Here is a 26962-nt window from a genome sequence, read left to right as displayed (position 1 = left end):
GGGAGCTAAGTGTTTGTAATAGCACTGACAAATTTACTGATTCTTTCTCCATTTTAAATGTTTATCCCCCAAGCTGAAACTAAAGGATAACTTGAAATTTTAAATCTGCAAATGACATGTAGATCAAGATATTACAAACCAGCTATATCTACCCTTTAACTCTCCTCCCAGTCATCCCAATTTCTGTACCTAGGTCAGTTTTCTTCTCAAGCTTTTTTGGACAATTTTCACCCTTGCAAAAACTCCGTAATGCCTTGTCAGTTATCTTCTCGTTAAACAGACTTAACCCTTCTGTGTTTCAAAACTGCTAGATTTGACTGCTAACATATATAAGAAAGAGAGGGAAAGAGAAGACTAGGCTGTGTGTTTACACCTGAATAAAATATCTGGTTGGTGTGTTCTGATCACATTGTTATTCATGAATCCAGAAAAAAGAAAAAAAAGAAAGAAAGATAGATTATGGAGTCAACTTCCAGACATGATGCTGCCACACAGAAATGCACATGCACAGCTACAATTGCAGTCATCTGTTTTCCTGCACCTTTTCATCCATGGGTTAAATGATCAAGCAAGACAATTAAACAGGCTACAGGAATTGTTCTGCTTTGTGAGTTTTAGAAATACAGAAAACAAAAGGAGAAGACTCCTGATAATCAGGCTATTCCTCCTCTAGGAAAGCCAGAGATAATATATGGTGTAGCGGGTTTTTTTGTTATTCTTTATATTATAGTTTGTGTAGATACCTCCCTCAGTTTGGATCCAATAGTGGTTTTCTCTTCAAGTTTCCTATATGAAGGAAGCTGTGCAGAGAAAGGAATCAACAATTTACAAGTGCACAGCTGACCTGTGGGGGGACCAAAACTCAGGTTTAGGAACTTTTAGTCACTTACTTGAGGAGCAAAATCACTTTCTACAGTTACTAGGAAAAGACTGACATCTCTAGGTAGAATTTAGCCCACAAACAGCCTCCTGTTTTTCCTTTGCATTTCTTTCTTCAGCAGATAAGCAAAGATTCTTATTTATACTCCAGGTTTTTGTTTTTTTTTTTCAACTATCTGAATCCTATATGGATTGTGTTGAAGAGGTGAGTTGAAATGAAGGCAGAGGAGGTCTCTTGTTACAACATGTCCCCTTTGTTCCTCTCCTGATGCCAGGATGTGTGTCAGCACAAGACTCTCTGGAATCGATTTAGTACTGACACTGGCTTATTGTAGCTGAACTCAGTTGCTACCACCATTCACAGCTGCACTGTTGAGACCGTGGTTTACAAGGCCTTAAGTCCTTAAGAACTAATCAAACATAAAACTACATTTAAAGCTGTTACACTGTGCTTTTAGTGATTAAAATAAACAGTCTATTTTATTATCAAGCAGGCATGCAGTAAAGACCTGAGGTATTAAAAAATGTTTAGGCATCAGCACGGGTATGTTTGGAAAACACAGAAAATAGAATTGTTTTCATTAAACTTTGCTGCTACAAATTTTTTTTTCTGGAACCCTGGACACTGAATCATTTTGGAAATAATAGAAAGGGTAGGAGCTCAGGAAGACACACATGCAAAGTAGAATGTACAACCTGACATGGAGTAGCTGCTCTATCTGGGAAAAGGCTGTGGGAAAAAGAGGATCACAGACTTAACTCATTTTTTCTCACCTACCCTGTGCAGGGTTTTGATTCTGTTCATTCTCTTTGTTTTGCTCCTGTGGTTCCTCCAGTCTAATCTGGACAACTGGATTTGCTACTCTACATGGTGACCTAGAGCCATTTGAATATGGTACATGGAAATTAAAGATAAAGCTGTAGGCAAGCTCGCTCAGGACAGCAATTAATATTCTAGAGCTTACATAGTTCTGACAGCTAGGAAATCCAAAGACATCTTCAAGCATAAATTATCTGTCTTCATAGTAAAACTGTACTACTGTAATGTAAAAAAAAATGTCGGAAAAAACTAATTCTTAGAGTAATATAAGTATGACTCTTCAGAGGTTTGCAGAAGTTTAACTGAAATGCTCACACGCAATTTAAAACCACTTCCTCCATAATCAGGCATCCTAATATTCACATGGGGAAAGCTAGTTAGTGGAAAGTAGGTCTCAGTTTCCTAATTGCTGACCAAGGGGGAGTACCATAGCTGTTTGCTATAGTACTATAGCATACAATAATGCTGTACAATACACAGATGAATAAGACTGGATCCTGCAGGCTGTCCAATGACAAAGCCTAGAAAGAGCCAGTAACCCACAGGCAATTTACCTAAAACAAATCTCTCTCTCTGAAGCCATCTAGTCCAGGGGTATCAAACTCATTTTCACTGGGGGGCACATGAGCCTCACGGTTGCCTTCAAAGGACTGAATGTAATCTTAGAAGTGTATAAATGTAGTAGTTACGTTCCTAAAATTACATTTGGCCTTTTGAAGGCAACCACGAGGCTAGTGTGGCCCCTGGTGAAAATGAGTTTGGCACCCCGATCTAGTCTTATGGATGTATTCTGTAAAAGAAGCCAATCTTACTGCAGTTTTCCACATTCATGTATGCATAAACTTTATGTGTTGTGACAAATTGTAAGAGCTTTGAGATTATCATTGCTAAATACCAAAACAAATGATTCAACAATACTCTCCTGAATTTCTTTGAAATTGGGATAATAAGGTTTACAGCCTCTTTTTACCCATAGGTTTCCTCTCTCTTCAACCTGACTAAGTGTGTGGGGAGTTTACTCCCCCAAATTTCACTGAAAAGGCCTTGCTACCTGGATGAAAAGATCACAGTTAAAAGATGACAGTAATTACTGAACCATCCCTTACCTAGTGTCCTTCCAGTTACTGCCATCCTCTTTGCACACAACCATCACACATGGATTGAGGTGCAAAGGGGCCTCTTTACATCATCACCTTCCTAGCCCAACTCTCTCCTAAAAGCAGGGTCAGCCAGAGCAAGTTGCTCAGGACAAAGCTAAACAAAGCTAAGCACACAGATTTTAGACCAAACATCAGAACCACTTCTTGTAGTCCCAGATCTACTGGGAGGAAAGAATGGGGACAGTACTGTGTGTGCTGGGATATCAGTGGGATGGCCAGTGCTTCCAAAGACCTACCTGGCAGATCACCATCTGCTAATGGTCTAGATTTCTGCAAGTTCTAAAAGTTCTCCTAGCCTCTCTAGATTGCAAAGATCACTGCAGAGAATATGTCTATTTAATGTGGTGCTAAGTCAATTAGGTCCTTGGTTAAAACACCTTGGTTAAAATCTTTTTGCTTAGCATTCCTGACTCATACCTACAATCTGTATGATAGTGTATATACCATAATGGCAGTGATATGGCAGCAAAACTGTTACTTTCTTATGCAGCATCTGCAAAGCATATTCAACTCACATATGTTCTTGATGCAATGGCCATGTTCTGCACTGGAAAAACCCCTCCCTCATTGTTGTAAACTGATTATCCAGTAGCACGACTGTGTAGTCCCTTCCAAATGTTAGTCTTTCTTCAGAGAATTCCCTGTTTCCATTAAAAACCGCCTTGGGCTCTAGTGTGAGTTTTAAGCTTACTAGAGCCCTAAGGCAGCAAATGCAGAACCACCCTGACCTGTCCTGGATGTCTTTTGTGTTTGGGTTACTTATAAAGTTCCAAGGAACAGACAAATTTCTGGTCTGTACAGATCAATGCATTTTTTAAAAGCGTATAAACTGTGGTCAGAAAACCTGACGATCCAAGAATATCTGTGTCCAGACACCCGATCACACTAGTGAGAAGCCAGGCAGTGTAGCACAGCTGTTGGCTGTCAGCCTCTCTGCGCGGCATGTTCACAACCAGCACACAACTCCAGGGCCACCCAGTTCCACATCGTCCCCTGTAGCAGCCAGTGACCCTTTCTATACAGGGCTGATTTGTGCCATTATGAGATAACATATGTGTGGTGCAACATACTGGCGTGAGGTGAGAGCTTTCTTCCAGCAGCAGCAGCAGGCTTCCATACAACTCAGAGGGAGGTGTATCAGGTGGCAGCTGAAGGCATGCATTAGAAGGTAATTAAAGAGGATGATCAACAAACTAGACAGAAATGAAGGGTGAACTCTTTCATGTTTATAAATATGTAAAGGATGAGTGTCAGGAGGATGGAGCCAGGCTCTTCTCGGTGACAACCAATGATAGGACAAGGGGCAATGGGTACAAACTGGAACACAGAAGGTTCCACTTAAATATGAGAAGAAACTTCTTCTCAGTGAGGGTGACAGAACACTGGAACAGGCTGCCCAGGGAGTTGTGGAGTCTCCTTCTCTGGTGACATTCAAAACCCACCTGGACACATTCCTGTGTAACCTCATCTGGGTGTTCCTGCTCTGGCAGGGGGATTGGACTAGATGATCTCTCAAGGTCCCTTCCAGTCCCTAACATTCTGTGATTCTGTCTGCCCCCTCTATTTTCACACCAAAGACAGAAAGACTTACAGGTGTTAGAAATATTGCAGTGTCATACCTATCTAGCTATGTTTTGCAAGAGACTTTTTTTCAGAGATGCCTGCTCATTAACCTTCACTGGAAGCGAAGGAAAACAAAGTGCAATAAAAGGGCAGCAAAACTCAGGCCAGCCAGCTGGAAGAAAAAAAACAATCAATTTTCCCAAGTGATTCCAATTTTCCCTCCGTTCAGGTGACTGGATCTTGGATTTACAACAGTTTTGTACTACAAAATGTTTATCTTTCAGAATCTGAGTCTGGATGTTTCAAACATGACAAGTGACAATAAAGCACATATTTCCTTTACTTTTAGCCTACATTTGAAAACTCTCCAGGAAAATCTTCTGAAGATTCTTATGGATTCTAAAACTCAGAGTCATTGTAAAGGTATTAGCAAATTTTTCAGCAATATTGAAGGTGACCCATTTTGTGAGTGTATATATCTACGTGTATATGTAAATTACAAACGTGTATGCATGTGCGTATATGATGTGTTTATGTACAAAAATGGAGATGCTATGCAAACTGACTGACTCAACATATCGGTTGAATTTATTTTAACACACTCTGGCAGATCTCACAATTTCTGCATTACAGAAAATTAGTACTATGCACGTTCTGATCTATGAGGCTGGTGATGGATTCGTAGGCAGAAATGAGCATGTGTACAGTGAAGAACATGTAAATAAATGTTTGTTCAATTTTCAGCAGACCTTTGGAACTCAGAGACACAGAAAACATAATGCCAACCAATGCCTTTCTTGAACTGAGTTCATCTGAAGAAAAGATGTACAATGTCTGATTTTTACCACCAAGAGAACAGACACAAAAATCACATTTTTACCATTAGAAAGTAAAAAGCATTCAGGCTCTTGGAAACCCACATACTTGAAAACCAGTGTTTTGCATGCGGGAGGAACATTCTGCAGAACAGCTTTCACTAAGCTGGGATAGCTTTTTTTTTGAAAAAAGCACAGGGATACTGAAAATCCAGGATTAAAACTGCAACTTCATCATGGCCATTGTGAGGGCACAGGGTTCCCAAATCAAGGTTGGTTGAATATAATCTAAGGTCTTCAGACTTTCTGTCCTCACCCAGCTGTTTAAGTATGACATTAGCTAAAAATATGCTTCTGGTGTGTCCCTTTTGTGATCTAACCAGGAAAGGAATGCAAGAGAAATCACATTTTTGTAATATACTCTAAACAATTACTTATATACAAATTTAAGGTCTAATTTTAGCAACTTTAGAACTTCCAGGGGAATTCTAGTACAGTAAACCAATTGGTGTGATCAAGAGATAGCACAATTAAGCCTGTAGTAACCCATACCACCTAAAGGTACTTAAAGCAATAATGTGCTATGCATAAACGTAGAAAACACATTGCTTAAGCCACCTGTGGGTTGCATTGAAGAAATTTGCTATTTCCAGAAATGCATTGACTCTGCAATGTCACAGGAACTATTCTTTCCAAACCAAAATCAAAATCCACCATGTATCATGGTAAAAAAAGCTGCCAGCTCCAGGGCCTGGGGAAACACACTGCAAAGCAGGAGGCCGCAGCAGAGGAATACCCATCACTGATCCTAGGGAGTTCATTCTGTGGAGTATCCCTTGGTGATTTTTAACTGCTATGGTGATGAACAGGCTGAAAGGTAATATACAAAAAAAAAGAAGAAAAGACAGCAACTAAACAAAGGCTGCCCAAGCTGCTGATACAAATATCCAAGAAATGTAACTATAACAGTAATAAATTCTTTGGAATGGACATGAGTGTTTCAGAGCTGAAGGTAATGCCTAAATGAGAAAGAGGTCATGAGAAGATGTTTCAATTGGGTAATTCACCTCTGTCTGCCTACTACATAGTTGGTCTTCTAGAGCATTTGGAAAGGTAGCGACTGCTGTCAGGAAACAGTCCGTTCTCACATTTTTATGCTTCCCACTTAGGCTTATCTGTGATCTGAGGACAAGAGATATATCCTGTATAGTGAAAAGCATTGCAATAAGATAGCACACTAGGAGAACATCTACTGAGAATGATGTTAACTTGGTTTGTGCTTTGAGGAAGACAGAAATGTAGGTATTTTGGGGACACGGTGTGGGATGGGAGGAGGTGGGAGAAGACTTGCTGCACACACACATGCTTCCAGTACAGAGCTTTCTGGTGGTGAACCACATGGAGAACTACAGAAATTTCAGGATCTAATGTTTCTTTTCATGGGCAAACATTGCTCCTAAACAAATGGTACCGAAACAAACGCTTGAGAAGAGACTAGATTCTTCACATCTCTCAGATAAATGAAACCTTGTCAAATGAGAAGCAAATGGTAGAATAGTGCAGCGGTGACAAAAGCTCTGATCTGATAGTCAGGGCATACTGCTGTGTTCATGCAAGGCCTTGATGACTTTAATAAGTCTCCACAGAAGGAGAGCAGTCCCTTTGCACACTATCAACTACAGCACCAGCACCTAATTCAGTATTCAGCTCCACACCCCCATCATGTTGGCAATAATTCAGAGTTGGTGAGACAACTTGTAAAGGAAAAAAAAAAGGAGTGTTTTAAACCTCTCTAATTTAATGTTAGCTTTTTATGTGTCTAACATCAAAGCATTTTTTCACTTCCATTTAATCAAAATTAATCACTAAGATTACTACAGTAATTTGTGTTGGAGATTATTGAAATGAGTGTTTTATTAAAATCTGGTTTTATTAATAAAACACATTCTGGCTAAGGAACCATGTGAGCCTGCTATTAGAGACTATTAACTGGGGACTGGGAGTTAATCATAACAGTCATGCTGCCAGGTCCTTTGACAGCAACACACACTGGGTTTGTTTCAGCTTTTGCTTTTACTAGCGTATTCAAGTCAATTAGTTACCTTAGCACATGAGTGGTCAGAGTGACTCCTGTAAAACAGGGAAAGGCAACAAAGGTGCATACATCTCAGTAGTTCTGAACAAAGAAAGGGTAATCAGAAAGAGACTCACCAGCCTGATTAGTTGTGATGCTGACAGCAGCAAATTGTCTGGAAAGCATACTCAAGTCAGATACCCCATTGACTGCATCAATCTCGAAAGTGTAATTGGTATGTGCCAAAAGGTCCACTACTGTCACCGTGGTGTTGGTGAGTCCAGTCTGACGGGGTAAGAATCGCACATTGTCGCTACATGGCTCACACATCTTGACATTTCCTCCACATTTTTTGCAAATGATGTTGAAAGTGACATCTTTCCGACCTCCAGTGTCAAGAGGCCAGCTCCAGTCCAGGATAACAGAGGTCTCATTGATGTTAGAGATAACGTTTCTTGGAGCAGATGGTGGTCCTACAAAAGGAAACATGAAGCAGAGGGATGAGATTTTCTGTAGTGCTTTAAGATGGAAGTGAAAAGGGCCCAAAAATACAAGAGTAAAAATCATAAATAACCAAACTCATCTAGTTATTTTCTATAGAGACTGCTGAAACATTTCACTGGACTACAGACCTAGACTATCAAAGACCATGTTTTCTTATAGACAGACAGTACCCTCAGGGTACAGTTCAGGACTGAGGGCTGGAAATATTGATAGCAATTTAAAAATCCTAGATCTCATTCTTGAATCTGATAGAGAATAAGAAGGAGAAAATGGAAATAGAAAGACATAAACCCAGCCCACCAACTTTTGGCAGCCTGTCCAACATGTAAGAAGACATGGCAGGCAGTGATGGCTGACTACAATGGGACGTGAAAGGAAGCAAGCAAGCCGCTGAGATACAGATGGAGGAGCAAGAATGACAGCCCCGAGCATAATGATGCTACTCACTGGTGCAAGCCATGGATGGAGGATCTTTCTCTGAGCGAAAGTAATTCTTTTCACACCTGCAGTTCAGAGATGCTTCTTCATAGGCAGAGCTGTGGGGTGGGCATTTGGCACACTTCACGTTGCCAGCAGAGGCTTTGTAGAATCCAGGTCGACAAGCTGCAAAATAACAGGAGCATAGTTTTAAATTCCATGGACATCTCCTCAGTTTTAACATGTGACTTTGTTACTGCCCTGATACTTATCCATATGTAGATCACATTTTTGGTGCTGTTTATGGTACAAAAATATGGATTTTTCTCATAATGAGAAGGCTGAAGGAAATAAAACCTCTTGGTAGAATTAAGCTCTTCATGCATCAACTTGGATTTGCATTTAATTTTTCCCGGAAAACAAAAGAGTCTATTGCACCACTAAGAAGAAACATCTTTATGTTATATCTGCTTAATCTAGCAAAATTTTGGTCCCATCCTACAGAAGGAGCCAACTTTATCCTCTCTCTGCTGCAAAGATTTGCTTGCAAGGCCACACTGATTGTAACCTGTGTCTGTTCAGTTTAGCATGACTAAGCAAGACAAAACCAAGAAAATAACCTGAACAGTCAAAGATCTATTCCATTTCTGAAGGACCAGGCATCAGGCTCAGTGAGCTGCTTCTGACGCTGAGCGAGTATCAGGAACTTGCACAGTCTTTACAAGAAGGATGTTTTTTACATTAACCCAGTGCCCTCAGGATGGTGCCTGCACCCACAAAAGCTGCTTCTGACAATCTCTGGGTGGTGGTGTTTCATTAACTTTGACATGCTCCCTCTGTTTTGGCTCCTGTTGCATTTTAGAATGATCTGGGGCCATGTTTGCCTCAGAAGAAAATGGTCTTTGAATTAAGTTACAGAAATGAACAATTCAGCAAATAGTTTTTTATGCAAAACCCAACACAGTGAAACAATGTTGACTTCTTTCCACTAATGTGATATCACCATCTGAAAATAAGAGAAAAAAAAAAAAAGAGACCAAAACCAAATAAGAAACAGCAGACTCTACTTCTCTGCTGCTGATTTACTCCAAGACATGTCTTTCTCCAAATCGAATTTACCAAGTAAAATTATTCTGGCTGACACTGGTCACCAACAGGTCTGTACTCATATGTACAACAATCACACACAGAAAAGGTAATGTAAGGGAGTACATCTTAAAACACCTTCACCTTTTGCTACGATTTAGTTCCGCAGCAAGCACTGCCTAACACACAAGCACACTACAAAAATCACAGCATATTCTCATTGCCTATATAATGTTAAAAAAAAAAAAAAAAAAAAAAAAAATAGAGATATACAATAAAAACCATGACTTCTTTTTGTGTCTGGAGCCCAGACAGTCAAGTTTAGATAAAATGGCCTTGGACCTCTCACTGATTTATGTACTAATTTGAAGCCAAAAAAATGGGTTCACCAGTCTTAGCCTAAGCCTGAACAGGGACACACTTTTCAGTTTCGCTTATTAACTGATTCATAAAAGTAGCATAAAATCCAAGATACAAGGTGTGGTCTTTTCCATTCATTCATGCACTGCCCAAACAGAAAAGTGGATAGGCAGCCTGAGGTGGAAAAAAATTCAGAATATAAATCTCACCATCTTTGTGACAAAGGAGAGATGAAAGCTGCAGCATTAAACTGGATGTACGGTTTCTACATTATCATCCATAATTGAAACCCTAGTTAAGTATCTATGTTAGGCAAATTTGTTGATTAGTTCCTGGTGTCAAACACCTGAGTGAAATGCACTGACAAGTAGAGAGAAAACAAACCCCTGTGCAGTCATATGCCCTGTTCTGAGACATCTTAATAAAGAAAACCCTCCTCACACTGCATTGAACAGCGTGAGAAGCACGAAACATTTCAGAAGGAAGCGCTAATCTCAGCACTCTTCAGCACTTCACAGCCCTGGCAAACCGAGGCGCCTGGCTGCAGCTGCTGCCTCCGACTTCCATGCTAGCGAAGCAGCTGGGAAAGACACCTCCTGCTCCAAGTTCTCACTTGCGAGCCCTGAGGAAGCAATCCCAGTTTGAGCCTCTGAGGCGTGGGCTCAACAGGCAATCTGTGGAAGCAAAATTGCTAAAAATGACCTTGTGCTAAAGTTCACAGGGCCTAACGCCAACCCCTCCCAATCTGGCGCATCCTGTCCTACTTCAGCCAGCATTGCTTGTGTTTCCATCTCCTCCAAGGCTGCAAGGGTGTTTGGGGATTTCTGTTTAACTTCAGGAAATATAGGAAACCTCAGCCTCCTCAAACACCTTAATTAGGAGAAAATGCAGCAGGAAACAGTGTTGGCTTTGTTGGTATTTTGTTGTTATTGTTGCAGCCTTTTAAGACTCAAATCTCATTCCCTCCCAAATACTGCCCCATGATACATGTGTGGTACCTAAAGCGAGCCTCTTTTGGTCTCCAGCTGACAGAAGAGGCTTCAAGTGATTCTGCTGTCTCTGGGCACGGGATGGCCATTCCTGGCCCTAAGAGAAACAGCCAGGCAGAAAAGAACAGACGCCAATCCTGCACAACTAAGCAAACTCATCAAGAAACAAACACCACACTACGTCTGTCCAGATATTTACACAGCACTTTCATCAAAACTTCTCAAGGAAATTCACTGCCAGGTAGTAAAATCAAATGGTTTCATGTAACTATATCTGCTCACCTTGAAGGGACTTTTTTAAAATTTATGGGTAGGCATACACAAGACAAAGATGTATTTATGAATACATACAGTATAATTTTTTAATTTGTCAATAATTTTATACACTAGTTTAATGTAAAGATTGGAAAAAGACTAATAACCTAAAACTGAACCTTTGGCACGTGGTTGGTCTTCCTACAAGACACAATTTCCACTGCTTATTAAGCCTAATTTATTCATAGCATTGTGACACATGGGTAATTCCTTTACAGGATGGAACTACCGTAAGACTGTTTATTTGGGGCACTTCCAAAGCACCTACCACCAACATTTTAATAAGACAATGAATTTAACATAAGTAAACAAGCTTGTGTAAGAAATTGAGAGATTTTGTGGAGTGAAGAAGGCAAAGGACAGTATCAAACTGATCCATTCATAAAAGCCTCTCTGATCCCTCAGGTGGAAAGCCGTAGACCTCATTTAAGAAAAGGTGGTGGTAGTATAGGGCCAGAGAAAAGAAAGAAGAAAGAGGCCCATGCAGGAAGCACACTGGTAACAGGATATCAGTCATCTTCTTTTCTGGAGAGACAGAGATTTCATCATTTTGCGTTTCTGCTGTCACAGTACACAGTGAGCAGTTGGAGCTGGAGATGAGCTGGTCGGATCCCTGCTGCCTTGGTGTGCCCTAGCGAGAGCAACCCAATCTTGTGTCCTCCGCTCTGGCTGTCTCAAGCTTTCTGTCCTTGTCTGTCAGACCAATTTAAGATTATTCACAACTGCTGCCCAAAGGAGAAAAAAAATGCAATTATACTTGAAATTGATGGCTGAAATGGGGGGTGCCAATAGAAATGTTGCCAATGTACTTACTATTCTTTTCCTGGTCAATTTTTAATTTCGATATTCAAGAGAAAAAAATGAAGCCTTTACTTCAAAAGGCATTCATTTTTTTAATGCCAGAAAAATTGGATTACATGAACTGATGGAAGAAAGTTTGGCTTTTTGAGGTGAATACAAAAGCTTTAGTTTCAGTCAGGTTGAAAATAAAAAGACTAGCACACAAAGGCTCCACAGAATCTGTAATTTCATCACAGAAAACAGCTATGAACGGAACATGCTGCTTCTCAACATTTTTTTCAAAAAACTACGGAATTTTATTTTCCCCTCACAAGAAGGAACAATGCAAGGGGAAATAGATGCAATGGGCCAGGAATAAAAACCTTTCAGAAAACTAAAAGTGAGTAAGGGAAACCTTGAGAGCTTCTACATACGTGATATAAACTGTACAGCAAGTTGTCTGGGTTTGCTCTTTAAGAAGGTCTCCTCAAGTCAGATGCCCAATATCCGTTGAGCCTGGTAACCCTTGTGATAACTCCAGCCCGAAATATTTTAAAACCGTGTGTAGTCTGATTTCAATCTCTTTTATTTGAGCAGAAGCCACACTGATGTTATTGAAGTCACCTACTGGTAAGAGTTTCAGGACTACAGTTGTCCTCATTACTGTATGAAAATAAATTTCCTTATGCTGTAACTGATGAGTCTGTCTCAGAGACAGAGAGCAGGGAAAATTATTTCAGTGAAAGAAAAACAAATGTATGTAGCAATACATGGTAGTTACTGCTAAAAGCAATCTTACTGTCCTTTCAACAGTAAAGTAAATTTCAATTCTGTTTGACTGATCTGTTTGAGATTAATATATGCTCCTAATTAAAGGTTAAATGATTTATTCAAATTTGAATTAATTGTAAATTAAAATATAAAGTTGTTAGTAAATAGGAGCATTTTACTATTCAGACCCTGCAGCCTTTTATACACAAAATGATATCATCAGTTCCCAGCTGTAAACACCAACTAACCACCTGAGCCTTTGCTGTCTGAGCAGAGGACTTCCCAGCCCTGGTACTCCTGGCCTTCCCTGCACAAGGTCAAAGCAACTCCTTATATGCAAAATGAGCCACACTCGCTGGTCCTACAGGAACTCCAGAAGGTCTGCCTTTTGTGCTCTGAATAGAGCTGTGATGCTCCAAGACATGGCCCAAGTACCTCAATGCACTGGGAGTGGGTATAAGCAGCCATGAAACTGGGTGTGCGACAGGCAGCGACCACCAAACAATTCAGCGTTTCCTCCTGTTGTTCCTCTGTTGTTCAATAAAACAGCCCGGGGGTGAAATGCCACTGTGGCATTAAGCTACAGCATTTGGAAGGGAATTCAGTCATAAACCTGTATAGCTCATGGATACCTTAACCTTTCCCCATCACGTGCAACACAGATGACAGCAACCCTGGAACAAGCCTCCTGTCTCTGTCCCCTGCAGAGAGGACAGGGAAGCATCCCCCACACATGTGGTCCCTGTTAGAGGGGTTTTGCAAGCTGTTCCCTGTAGAAATGGCATACCAATGAGCAGCAGGTCCTTATGCTGGGCCTGAAGCCACAGGATGACCTTTGGCTGTGCAGGTGTGTTGGGAAGTGAATGCTACTGACTTGCTCAACTCGACACCCATGTGGACCCTTGAATCTTTGCCAAGTTCTCAGATCCCTTTTAAAAGCATTTGTACAGCTCAGTTTTTTTCTCACTATGCCTACTATGGTCATGCTCTGGAGATGCCAACAGCACTATGTTTATCACCAGTAACAGGATTGCACATTCACCCACCCATACATACACACGGGCATGTAAAATGAGAGATAACACAGCTGACAGCTTGTGAAAACGGATGGCATAACAAGTAGCATAGATGAACCTTATAAAACTCTAAAAACCATTTTATTGCCCTTGGGTGAGTCATTTCATTCCCTTGTACTTGTTTATACCTTTGAGAAACAATAAAAAGGTGAAAATTTTGAATAACTTTAAATGAAGATTTCAAAACTGTTCATTTCACACCTTTGTCACAAATCATACCCAGCTCTACATCTCACTTTTGCTAAATTAAAAATAACAGTATATAGATATGGTAAAGTTCTGATTCAGATATATGAAGCATAGGAAATGAAGGTAAAATTCTGCTACGAGTCATCCTGCCCTCAGTTTGTATCAGATGTCATTCACAACATTGAAAATGTTTCATTTTTTCCTCTCTTGTTCACTACAGCACCCCCGCACAGCAGGAAACAATGCTTTATAATGTAGGTTTTGTCCAAAATCCCTCGGAGCAGGGAAACCATCTTCAGCAGCTCCCATTGTCCATTAGTATATGAAAAGCCAGATAATTCATGGCATTACATATTTATACATCCTCTCTATCTCCTGGGTTTCTAGGTACCTTCTTGCAAACACACTTAGCACAAACAGGTTTCTAAAAATTACAGTGTATTTTTCAATTCTTATTTCCATTGAACTTAAGGCAAGCTTCTTCTCACCAGATCCGAACAAATGGTAAGATACCACTTAATGGAATACGTCTCAAAGCTAAGTACTACTCCTTACAGTGGAAAGAGAGGTAAAGGGATGAATGTCACAAACACTTTGACAAGTCCCTGTACCTGCTGAGGAGGAGGAAGAAGAGAAGGAGGAGGAAGGAGGGGCAACCCAAATGCTTTTCAGCAGGTGGGGATCCCCAGAAAAGTCTACTGCACAAAGGATGCTTTCTTTTTGCTGGGATGTGGCGCTGGCATGTACATGTACTGTGCTCAGGGAAGGAGAGAAATAGGATTGAGAAAGACTTTAGTGAGGGTTAAAAGCCCTCATCGGGATGGATCTCATTACTGTCAAGATAATAACATCCCTAGGAAGAAGTTAGGACATCAGCTGTCTTTTATTACCCATAGAAGTCTATTCTGTTTGTTGGGGAAAAAAAACCTTAAAATTATTCTTAGCATTCTTTGTATTCTTATATTGTCATCTTCAGCACACTATACATAACACCTGAAATAATTACAAAGCAGGTAGTGCTGAGACCAGCAGCAGAAGCAACCCAGTCATTTTTGCTAAGCTTTATAATCAAATCAATAAAATCTCACATTGCATTTTCTGTGCTCAAGACATATTTTTTACTTTGAAAATGCAGTCATAAAATTAAAATTTGCATTTTAAATGTTAAAGTGAATTCCCACCATTCCTTTCATTATTAGCTGTGTGATAGCTCTGGAAAAATGAAACTGCTTATTACTATAACTTATATTTTGGGGGAGAACCATTGCAGAAGGAAACATGCATCTTGTACTTTTGCATCTCTAGACTGGAAAATACAGTAATCAGAGCCGAAGCTGCTGACGGAGTTGAAGAACTTCTGCAGCTGTCCACGGCTAGAAGATATCAACAACTAAAATGGGTGCAATTTCTTTCCAATCACTAGGCTGCCTCCAACAGTAAGCCGTCAGAAATCTGTGGGCTCAGGAAATTCTCTCTCTCCTCTCCACTGTTTCCTATCCCTTCAGCCTTTGTGCCAGCAGGATGGACTGTGCAGTCTGCATGGCAAAAGGATTCAGCTCTACGTGACACTGAAATACATCTAGAAAAACACTCTTCACAAAAAGCACTTTTCATTTTTTACACCTGAAAGCTGCTACTATCACAAAAACTATATTCAGTAGTATTTAATCTTACTCGTAAATAAATTTTTGCTTTTTCCTCCCAACTTCATTTTTTATAGTGATCTGTGACCTTAACATCTTTTAATCAGATGCCTTTTAAATTGGCTTTACTCCCAGGTCAAGTCATTCAACAGAAACAATTCCTGTTCTTTGTTTAATAACTGTTACTGGCAGACATATTAATTATATGTACATAAGAGATAGCTTTATCCTGAGGGAATAACACTGCACCTTTCAACCGCAGTCTGTACTAGCTCCACGTTATGCCTTGCAGGCTTCTGTATCTCTTCTTATGAAGTGCATTACAGTTGTGATTGCTAACAGCAATATTGTTGAAAGTGCAATGTCAAAGATAGGTCTAAAAACCAGCATTACAGCAAAGATGTTCTCACTTGTGGGTACACAAATACTTTGCTTCAAAATGCATAAGACATTTCAGCTTATTTGCAGTTTTGGGCAAAATCTTTCATTAATAGGAAAACATTGAGAACCACAGCCTTGATTCAGAATTCAAGCAAAATAAACAAAGTTCTACTTTAATTCTACTCATACTTAGTGAATACAAGTATTTAAACAGGGAATTTAATAAATCCATGTTTATAAGCACTGTCTTTCACTTTTCCTAAGCAAGATGTTTGCTTAAAGCAGTGTCTGGACACACTGGGATCTATTAAGCTATCATTTTGTCAAACAAAGAAATTCAATGTTCTGTTTATTTTTAAAACTTAATTTAGTCCACACAGAGATGAAAAATACATTCCTAATTCAAGAAGCATTGCAAAAAAAAAAATAAAAAAATCTCTAAATTAAAGAAATAACAGAAAAAAAAAACCCACAACAACAAAATAAACCAACCAAACCAAAAAACCACTCCCCCACCTCCCTCAACACCAGCATCAACTTGAACAAGACAAAAAAAGGTTACACAAACACACACACAAGAAATCTGGAAGTTTTAAATGACCATTTGGCAAGGATAAAAAAGACTAATTTTCCTTGAACTGAAATTATATTATGTACTCCTCAAAGGCAAACTAGGTATAGGATCCCAACACCTTCAAACGATAAACGTTTTCTAGCATCAGGCTGAGAGTGCCATAAAGGGATAACCATGGTACTGCTTTGGTTTAGTCTTTCCTCAAGCTCCCTTCTTTATGCCAGAACTTAAAAAAACCCCAACACACACAAAGAAGAACAACCAACCCCCCACTCCTCACAGAGCAAACCAAACAGATCCGGTAGACATGACAGGCTCTGTCCCACAGGACTTAAACTCTTGGGAAGATGATTCTTCTCCAGCTCAGTGGAAAACTCAAGACAGTGCCTGGTAATTCTCCCAGGCTAGATTTAGCTAATAAGTTAAAAATGACTTTCATAACCTGGAGATGTTTATATAAATTCCCTGTGCCTGAACGAGGCCAGATTAACAGGTTAACAATATGAAAGGTAGTATGAAGAAAGAACAACAGAGTTAGCATACAGATTACATCTAGCCCTAGCACTTGCCTTGGTGCCCATCTCACATCTTATGGTAGCACTATATGAAAGCACATTTGCCATCCCTCATTATCTCACCTGCATCCCTATAACCAAGATATTATTTCAAAGACCTAGAAACCAAGGTTCAATATATTTGCTAATTTATTTTCAATAAAGGTTAGGGTTGTACTGTCCTTCATGTAGAATAGCCATTTTTTTTTGCTAATTATTGGTCTCAATGAATGTCTCTGACATTCCTCTCCAGTCAAGGTGGTCAGCATGAAGTGAAAAAATATATTCTTCCTTCAGTTTACCTTCAGTTTACCTTCAGATTTGACAGCCATTTAGCCAAATGGAAGTATACTTGGTTTTTATTATGAGACAGGGAAAACAGCTGCTCCTGATGTAATCTCTCTAAGCCGTTCCTTACCTTAGATCTATCATTAACTTATCTTCTCTGTGGTGAACAATCACAAACTTTTCAATCAGCTTTCATAGGAATATCTTTTATGTCTTTGGTTATACTCATCTCTAGTTCTGCAGTGTCATTTATCAGGTGGAAAATGATCTCAATATTTTCATAAGACTCCTGATGAAACAGATTGATTTTTATATATATGTATATATCAGACTATATTTTATCTCTTAGTCCCTGTTTCTAACATATTCGGGGCTTTGTTTTGGTTTTTATTTCCAGCCCTCCATGGACCAGGCTTACCTCTCCAGCTGTCTGTGTCAACGCACACATCCCAATCCGAAACAGTTAATTCAGATGTACGAAAACTCTGCATTTTCTCTATGTCAGTGAGGGAAGATAATTTACTGAGCCTGAATGTTCTTTTGCAACTTCCCACTCTCGTTAACACATATAGGAGAGTGTCGTTGTCCCCATTTGGCAGGTGAAAAAATTAATGCAGAACAGGCTCCGAATCAAATGTTCTTTCTTCCACTGACAACTCCTAATCAAAATGGTGCCTGGTGGGCTCCGTGATGTTACAAAGAACTGAGCCCAGCTCCCCAGTGACATAGGTCCACTACTGCAATTAGCACAAATTAGTACTTTTGTTAGTAGTCTCAGCAGAGCTGTCAAATTAATTGGAAAAGAAATTTAACAAATGCCTTTCTCCTTAGAGATATTCTTGCGGGTCAGGGTTGAGGCATATTGGTTGAGCAGTGTGGGGGAAGCTTGTGTTCCTTACACCTTTGCTGAACTTCTTTTGTTGATAAAAAGAGAGTACTTTTATTTCTGGAGGTGTTAATCAGGTACCTGTCACAAGTAGTCCACTGACATAAAAAAGACAATCAATTTTATAACACCGAAATATTCCAGCTGCTGGTAAAAAAAAAAAAAAGGCTCAATTAATGTTTAATGGCCAGTGGCTAGAATATCTATACATTCATTGTTCATGAACTCTCATTTTCTCACACTGCAAATTTAGTTCTTTTGGTTTATCTCTAATTTGCAGAGGTATCCAAAAGATAGTGCACTGTTCCCCCTATTTTAAGATATTTCTGAATTCAGCCACTGGAGGCAAGATATGGCGAAATGCATTTGTCTTAAGGTTCAGGAAGCAATCACTGGAGATGCTATACCGTCCTTCCTTACCAAAAAGCAAACAAAACAAAAACAAAAACAAAAACAAAAACAAAACAAACAAAAAAAAACCCAACAAAAAATAACCCTCAAAAAACCCCACACAAACTAAAACAAACCAACAACAAAAAAGTTGGCATTTTTAAGCACTCAGATTAACAGGAGATGAAAAGCTAAAATTGTGCTGCTATGCCTCATTCAATGAGGGCCACCGAATCCCTTACTGCTCGTTTCTCTGCCAACCACTGACATATTGCTGCCTGAATTCACTGGGAGGTGGCGCTGGGAAAGGGAAGCTCTTAAGAAGAGAAATAGTGCTGCAACAGCAGGCACTTAAACCTGTCTGAAAAAAATTCCTGTGGTTTAAACTGCTGTCATTCCTTGCTGACATAAGTCTGAGATGTAATTTAGTGTATCAGAACAGAGTAATAATTTGTAACATCATATAAGAAACAGCCACTGCTTTGCTAGTGATGCTGTTAATACCACTTAATTGGTGCATCTACATGAGTGTTTTAGTTCAGATCTGGAGAGCACTTTCAAAGCAAAATCGTGGTTCTCCCCTCTTGTCATGATCTGGTTCACACAGTAAAGTGTCTCCAGAGCACACAAATAGGTATAGTGGATGATGCAATCCCTGCTACAGGGAAGTCTACTGGACCTAACTAGAGCTATTCTGCAGTAAAACATGCTGAAATGTTTATGGTATTGATACAGGGAGTGGAACATCTCCCTTATGAGGAAAGGCTGAGGGAGCTGGGTCTCTTTAGTTTGGAGGAGACTGAGGGGTGACCTCATTAATGTTTATAAATATATAAAGGGTGAGTGTCAGGAGGATGGAGCCAGGCTCTTCTTGGTGACAAACAATGATAAGACAAGGGGCAATGGGTACAAACTGGAACACAGGAGGTTCCACTTAAATATGAGAAGAAACTTCTTCACAGTGAGGGTGACAACACTGGAACAGGCTGCCCAGGGAAGTTGTGGAGTCTCCTTCTCTGGTGACATTCAAAACCCGCCGGGATACATTTCTGTGTAATCTCATCTAGGTGTGTTCCTGCTCCAGCAGGGGGATGGGGGGACTAGATGATCTTTTGAGGTCCCTTCCATTCCCTAACATTCTGTGATTCTGTGATACCAAGTCCTTAATGCTACTGATCTTTTCCTATTTGGCCACACTACTTGCTAATGTAGACTTCGTGCATGATTACCAGTTTTCAAATATCTCAATGCAGTCAGGATTGCTAAAATGGTTAGGTATTTCCACAAGAACAAAGAAAAAGCCCTGGTAATGGAAAAAATAAAGTATGATTTTGTTATTGGAAAGCCATTAAATATATAACCATAAATAAACAGAAATTATTGTCTGTTTTTTACCACATTTAATAGAATGTGAAAAAGGCACAAAGAGAGGTTTCACTGATTATTAAAGAAAGGCTTTAACTAAGGAGATGAAAACATTATGGCTTCATCATCATCATCACAACCTCTTTCCTTCATGTGCCTTTTTCACTGAGTGTATTTTCATCCTTCCAATGGAAAGCCTGAAAATTAAACAGTTACAGCCTCTGGGGACATCTGCATGCTGACAATCTTCTTACAGCTGAAAGGAAAAGCCCAAGGCTTTTGCAAAACTATCTAACCACTCAAGTGCAGTATTTATACATTGTTTGCTTTAGCTTTTATCTGGACTTCCTTGGTACTTTGCCTTTTTAGAAGAGAACTGTTAATTACTTAACATGCATTTTCTAGGCATGTATTAAAAACGTCTAGCTTTGCAGGGTAAGCAATTATTTGCTGAACAAAAACCCAATTAAATGTAAATTAAAAAAAAAAACCCACAGTTCAGCATTTTTATTCACTAGCCTGATACCTGTGTGAATTAAAGGGGGGTAGAATCTCAGCTGCTTAGAAAACAAAGAATCTGATGTATTGCATCTTACATGGCATTTGCTACAGAATTGAATCGCTGCTTATAGTAGGGAAGCTTTATAAACACTAACAGTAACGAGAACTCAATATTCTTCAACAGCATTCACTTTGCAATGCAGAAAATTCACTGGAAGGGAGAGGAAACTAAGTTTCCAGTATTGCATTCTGCCTACATTTTCTCAAAACAAATGATACTGTGTGCTAGTATAAAATGCCACACATTCAATTGACAGTTTTCAATTCCGCTGAAGCTCAACACTGGTAGCAAGGTAACACCACTGCATTTTATGTGGAAAATAACTGAATAAAAGGATTAAAATATATTTCATGACTCTGCATTGTATTATACAAAAGATTTTGCTGTATAGACATGATACTATTTTCTGACTGAAGGAAGAACATTGTGAACACAAACTATTTAACTTCACAATTGTTTTCATTTTCATTTTTCCACTTCTAGCTTTAACAATTCAAAAGCAGGAACCAAGGAGGCTGGAAGAACATACAAACCCCTCAAAAATTGAAAGCATGAAGGTAAATCCACCGAGAGACAGGAAATGCTGCATCTCTCGGTGGAGCAGATGATGGAGAAGAAGGGTTGTAGTCGTTCCCTACTGATGGCTCTTCCTAATGCTATAGGAATATTCCCACCCATTACCAATAGAATCCTTTGGAGTTGGATAAGACTGCTGAGCCATACAGTCTGAAGTTAAGTTGAAACTATTTTTCTGCTTCATCTTGGAAACAAGGAAGTCAAGTTATGGCTTGTTACTTTGCTTATCAAAACTCTGATCAGAGTTCTGTTTCTAAAAGATGCATTTCACTTCTTCTGACCAAATCAGGTCATAAAACCCAATGGCATGTTTGATAATGAAGTAAATTATATGGTAGGATATTGAACTAAAATTGAATCTTACTGGTTAGGGCAATCCATTGCTGTCTAGATTATAGGTGATATATCATCACAGTGATGTATATAAAACACAGGAAATTGTTGCATATTAATAGTAGTTTAATCAGTCCTCTGAAGAATAACCAATATATTCAAGTACAGACATATTTTGATCTGGTTGTAACTATAGTAAAAGGCCTATATTTTATCATTTAATAAAAGCCTTTTAAACCTTCTATTACGTACAAAAATTAAAACAAGTTACAACCATAGAGAGTAGAGTAAATCTCAATACAATGAAAAAGGTTTTCCTTCTTGGCTGTCACATATTGAGTATTGTATTTATCTATATTATTTTAGAGAACAAAAAACATCTGGAAGGAGGCACTCTGCACACTCTAAACATACAGCCCAATAGTACAAAATAGCACATAAAACCAAAAAATATCATGTTTGTTGTGTCCATGAGACTGGCCACAAAGCATTTGTTTGTTTTATTGCTAACTGAAAAATCAAGTTAAATCAGTTCAGATAACTGAAAAAAAAATATTATTTGCAGATTGCTTTTAGCAAAACTGTAAGAAAAGCATACCTAAATCCTCTGTTCCTTTTTCTTCTACCGCCCTGTGTGCCACACAAGAAACTCTCTCCCTGCCCTGATTCTCATAAATTTCATTGCAAAGCCTGGGGCACCCAGATGTTCAAGACAAAACACAGAACAGCAAAAAGGTTCCTGACTCAGTAAGTGGTTAAGTCTTACATCCATTACTAACTATGTCTATTTCTGAGAACTTAGGACTGATAGATCAACATCTACACCTGAGGTAAAGGCTTCCTGGCCACAGCTGGAGCTTACAGTCCCATCCTGGGATGCTGTGTCCATCATAGGCACGAGCCAGCTTCTAAGGCAAACTGCTGCTCTGGTGTAGTTCATCCAGAGCCTGCTCAAGGATGCCAGCTTGGGAGAACACTAGACTACTAGAAGAGCTTACTTGAAATGTGCCTTTCTGCAAATCCATGGTTCAGCAGATCATGATCTCTCATTTCACCACCAAAAGCACAGAATAAGTGTGTATGCCAGTTGTAAGCATCCACTATGCAGTTTTTCTCCTAGTGGCTCTGTTCATCAGACAGATTAATCCAGTTAGTTGAAGTATAATAGAAATATCATAACAAGAAATGTAAAAACATCCATAAACATGCTTTGCAGCCAATATAAACCTCAGTGCTGATGTAAGTATGTAAAGGTTTTATACATTTTTCTCTTGTTCCTCTCCTTGTTGCCTGTGTTGTATGTCAGATTATATGTATACAATGAGCAATTACAATAGGTAAGTATAACTGTATTTTGAAGGTACTGTCAAAATGCATTACTGAAATGCCATATTAGAGCATAACTAATCTGAAATGATCTCCCAGTAACATGAATGTCACTAATACTGTGGTGCTGACATCATGAAGTAAGACTGAGACAGCTTTCCACAGATTTAAACCTGGCAACACAGATTCAACATCAGGCCATAGCAGCTGATCGAGCACTCACATCCTCACCTGGCACCAAGAAAAAGGCACACACAATCCTTCATTTCAGCTTGTTCCCATCCTATAAATGAACTGTGCAGTGAACCTCCTTTGGACTGCTGTCAATACCAACAAAATTCCATTATGTGAATAACGTATGTCCAGCAACATATGGGCAGGTAGCTTAGTCCAGTACCACCATAATCTTCTCCACTGCTCTGTGCCACTTGCAACAGGGATTATGAGCTGCTGCATTCAGGGACACTGATCTGCACTGACCAGGAAGCCAGTCACTTTCAGATACAGCTATAGCTCACTTTCTAACTCTTCCCTAAGAAGGAAAACTGCTTTTACATTAGGACTCACTGTTAGGGAATATTTTGCTATTTTCCCTCTTCTTCTCTCAGTTACAGTGAACACTGGGTTAAACGTGTGTACAGCAGATACCTGAAACAGGCTAACAGCAACAGGCCTTGTTAGTCTTGATGAATAATGTAACTTAAGAGCTGTAATACGCACAACTGATTTAATAGATGCCAACAGTCCCAGTTTAGAAAAGACTGATGCAATGCTTGTAAATTTGTCTTGAATCATATTAATCAAGCCCTGCTGCTATCCTGCAAGCAGTTGGAAATGTTACTGCCCTGCCTGCTCAGTGGCATCCTCCATTTGCTTTCCTATATCTGCAGCAAGGGTCCTCTTACTCCTATCCTCAGCTTTTCAGAAGTTACTCAGAGACTGATACCACCACAATCAATTCAGTATGAGACTCTCACCCAGCTTAATAGGTGGCCACTTCCAAAATTCAGAAGCAAAGATTAAATTCAGTGGATGATCATGAGGAAGAAGGAACAGCACTTCCCAGTGCTGGCTCTTCTAATGAACACAGAGGGACACGTGGTGCACTTTCTGCACATCCTACAATTCTTTCAGTCTGAATATTCAGGGGAGAAACATAATTACCTAAAACTCACCAGAAGAAACATCCAGCTGCCTAATGGCCAGGGGCAGAAATGCTAGACTTCTGGCTTGTAGGATGATTTGTACCTACCATTTTTTGTATATCCACACTACTGACATCTCAGAAATGAAAGCTGGTTTCACAGACACAAGTTCTTAGAGAACTGAAACTGCTGTTACCAATTCTTTCTACCCTCTTGAAAATATCAGCTGTTAATATCACATTACCAAGTACAAGATTTGCATTTAATACTGTAAATCCTCCCCTGCTCCCCTCTACATGCACTCTCCAAAGTCTCCATAAGGTTTGGACTTCATTTTTACCTCATTTTTCTTACAGAGTCTTTTCTCCATCTTTTACAACTGTGGCACAACAAAGTTGGAATAGGAAGTAGAGCTCAGCTAGTAGTAAAGGAACTTGTTCTAGAAAAAGCGTCTTTCTCCTAAAACTCCTGGATTGCAACGTGCTCACCCCGTAAGGTTAAACCAACATGATTCCATCCTCTGCAACACTTCCAAAGTGGTGGGGGAGGGAAAAGAAAACTCTCAGACATTAGGAATGCTTATCCATGGTGGTTTCATTGTGTATGGCTAATGTTCAACTATTTTAAAAAAGCTGTAACAGCAGCTATTATAGAACAAAACCAACCCATTTTCCTCTTGCATCTGAAACATGTGGGACAGGATATAGTGGACCTCCCTCTCCATTTTTCTTTGCCCTTCGACAAATTCAGGTTTTCCTGCAAAGAGAACTTTCTACAATAAAAGATTTTTAAAAAGAAACTTGTGGCCCTATCCAGAGCCATCTTTATTAGGTAGTTTCCATCCCGGAAAAGCACTGTACAGCCAAAACAATTTCAAAATTACCACTGTAAGCAAATGTTAAGTTGAATTTTCTACTGGATCACAAACAGAGAAAAACAAATATTAAAGGACATAAAGAAAATAGTAGAAAATAATCATAAAGTAACAGTAGGAGGAGAGAGTAAATACTTTTTAGTTACCATTTTACGCATCTAATTTCTATTATTTTCAAATAAATGTACTACCTCAACAGTCATTCGCTCTAAGATACCATGGTCCAAGTAAAAGTAGCAGCTGTGTGCAATATCTAAGTAGTATCCTTCCTAACATACAGAAAAACAGTTACTATGATATTTTCATAGCCAAATATACTATGAATTCCAGATTACTCAAATAACTCAGTTTTACAAGAGCTCTTGAAACAGTTCCAACTTAAGCAAGAGGAGAGTTGGCCTAGATGAGCAATGAGGAGTCCGTGTGATTATTCAGTCTTCATGTTCACTATATTTAACATTGGCTCTTTGGAGATGGACTCCCAGAGATGAGACAGCAGAGGGACACTTAGACACTGACAAGTTCAGTGGTGACAAGCTTGGAGTGACAACGTGGTTGTTCATAGCAGGCAGCAGCAGTTTTAAATAGCAAATTAATATGTTTCGAGGGTTATGCAAAACAAGAATAATTTATGACAAATTGGTATCAGGAACACTTTTAATCAGCCATGATCTGAAAAACCTAAATTCCCACTAAAATTAATTGGAACTACATTTGCTTTTACCTAGCTTGATTTTGACTGCAGGAATGTTGAGCAGCAAAAAGAGATTAGTAGGGGCTTTGCTTTGTCTATAGCCTTTATCTCTCTAATTATATACTCAAGACTGGGAAAATGAACATAAGAAATGATGGAAAAGTTATCAAAAAGTTATTATACAGGCCAGAATTTTTCCCACACATAGAAAACAGAGTCCAGCTCTGGGTCCAAGAGATTCCAAATGACTGATCAGCTACTGAATTAATTCAGGGGTGAATAAAGAGAAAAGAAAATATAAAAAGAAGAAGGGTAGTTGCAGAGACAGAATCTCTCCTCTGGAAAACTGAAAAGCTTTTCCAGGGGTGACAACAGTGAAAGGGAACACGATCAGATTATAAATGATAAATAATGAGTCAACATGGGAAAACTAGGTAATGCTGGTGTTGCCTCTGGGACAAGACTGAAAGTCTTCTCAAGATACCTGCCTGCCCATTTTGATGGCCCTGCAGTTACGTCCTCCCTTACTCTCTCCCACCTCAAGACAGATCCAGGAACTTCTTGGATGGGCCATTAAAACCAACCAGAAAGAAATACTTTTGTATCATCACATATTCACAAGTAGAAAAACAGACCACAAACAACAAGCACCTAAGATTGATCACTGTCAGAAAGAGGACAACAAACTAGAAAACCACTTGTCCCCATCCATTCCACATGGTAGTCCCCAGATTTTCTAGAATTACACTAGCATAACTGGATAAAGTACGTTTTTCTCTTTCAGCAATTGCTATAGAAACATCCGCATATCAACATTTTTCTTACCTATATTTTCATATTTTAATCTAAATTGCATTTTTATAGCCAGCAATAAGACCACTTCTCCTTAGCAACAGCTGAAACATAATCCTAATGGATACTAAATAATAATTATTGGTAAAATAAATAAATAAATCTTTCAAAAACTCCTCACTTTTTTTTTTTTTTTTTTTGAGGAGAAGGAGACAGGCGTTGACTTGGGCTATGTTTAGAAATAGACAACAGAGCTCAAACATGACTGACTAGCCACATTATAAGAGGTTATCATACAATCACAGAATGTCCTGAGCTGGAATGGACCCACAAGGATCATTGAGTCCAACTCCTGTCCCTGCACAGGACAACCCCACAGTTCACACCATGTGTCTGAGGGTGTTGTCCAGTCTCTTCTTGAACACTGTCAGGCTTGGGGCCGTGACACCTCCCTAGGGAGCCTGTTCCAGTGCTCCACCACCCTCTGAGGGAAGAACCTTTTCCTCATGTCCAACCTAAACCTCCCCTGGCACATCTTTCTGCCATTCACTTGGGTTCTGTCATTGGTCACTAAAGAGAAGAGATGAGCACCTGGCCCTCCTCCTCCTCTTGTGAGGAAGCTGTAGACACCATGACGTCTCCCCTCAGTCTCCTCTTCTCCAGGCTGAACAAACTAAGTGACTTTAGCTGCTCCTCCTACAGCTTCCTCTCCAAACCCTTCACCAACCCTTCACCATCAGACCTCTTCTGGACACTCTATAGTAGTTTTATATCCTTTTTA

General features: G+C 39.5%; 1 protein-coding gene across 3 annotated transcripts in view; it reads right to left on the bottom strand.

The window, feature by feature from the left end:
• EPHA3 (EPH receptor A3) overlaps positions 1 to 26962 on the bottom strand; it is a 230011-nt gene that overhangs the window by 70906 nt on the left and 132143 nt on the right. For all 3 annotated transcript variants that reach the window (XM_021287743.2, XM_065076418.1, XM_065076426.1), the window contains exons 4-5: positions 8263 to 8418; positions 7449 to 7784 (exon numbers count right to left, since the gene is read on the bottom strand). In XM_021287743.2, coding sequence (XP_021143418.2) covers positions 7449 to 7784; positions 8263 to 8418 — 492 coding nt within the window. The remainder of the gene's footprint in view (positions 1 to 7448; positions 7785 to 8262; positions 8419 to 26962) is intronic.

Source organism: Columba livia, chromosome 1 (genome assembly GCF_036013475.1).
Source record: "Columba livia isolate bColLiv1 breed racing homer chromosome 1, bColLiv1.pat.W.v2, whole genome shotgun sequence".
Lineage (NCBI taxonomy): Eukaryota > Metazoa > Chordata > Aves > Columbiformes > Columbidae > Columba > Columba livia.
This window is presented reverse-complemented; position numbering and strand designations above follow the sequence as displayed.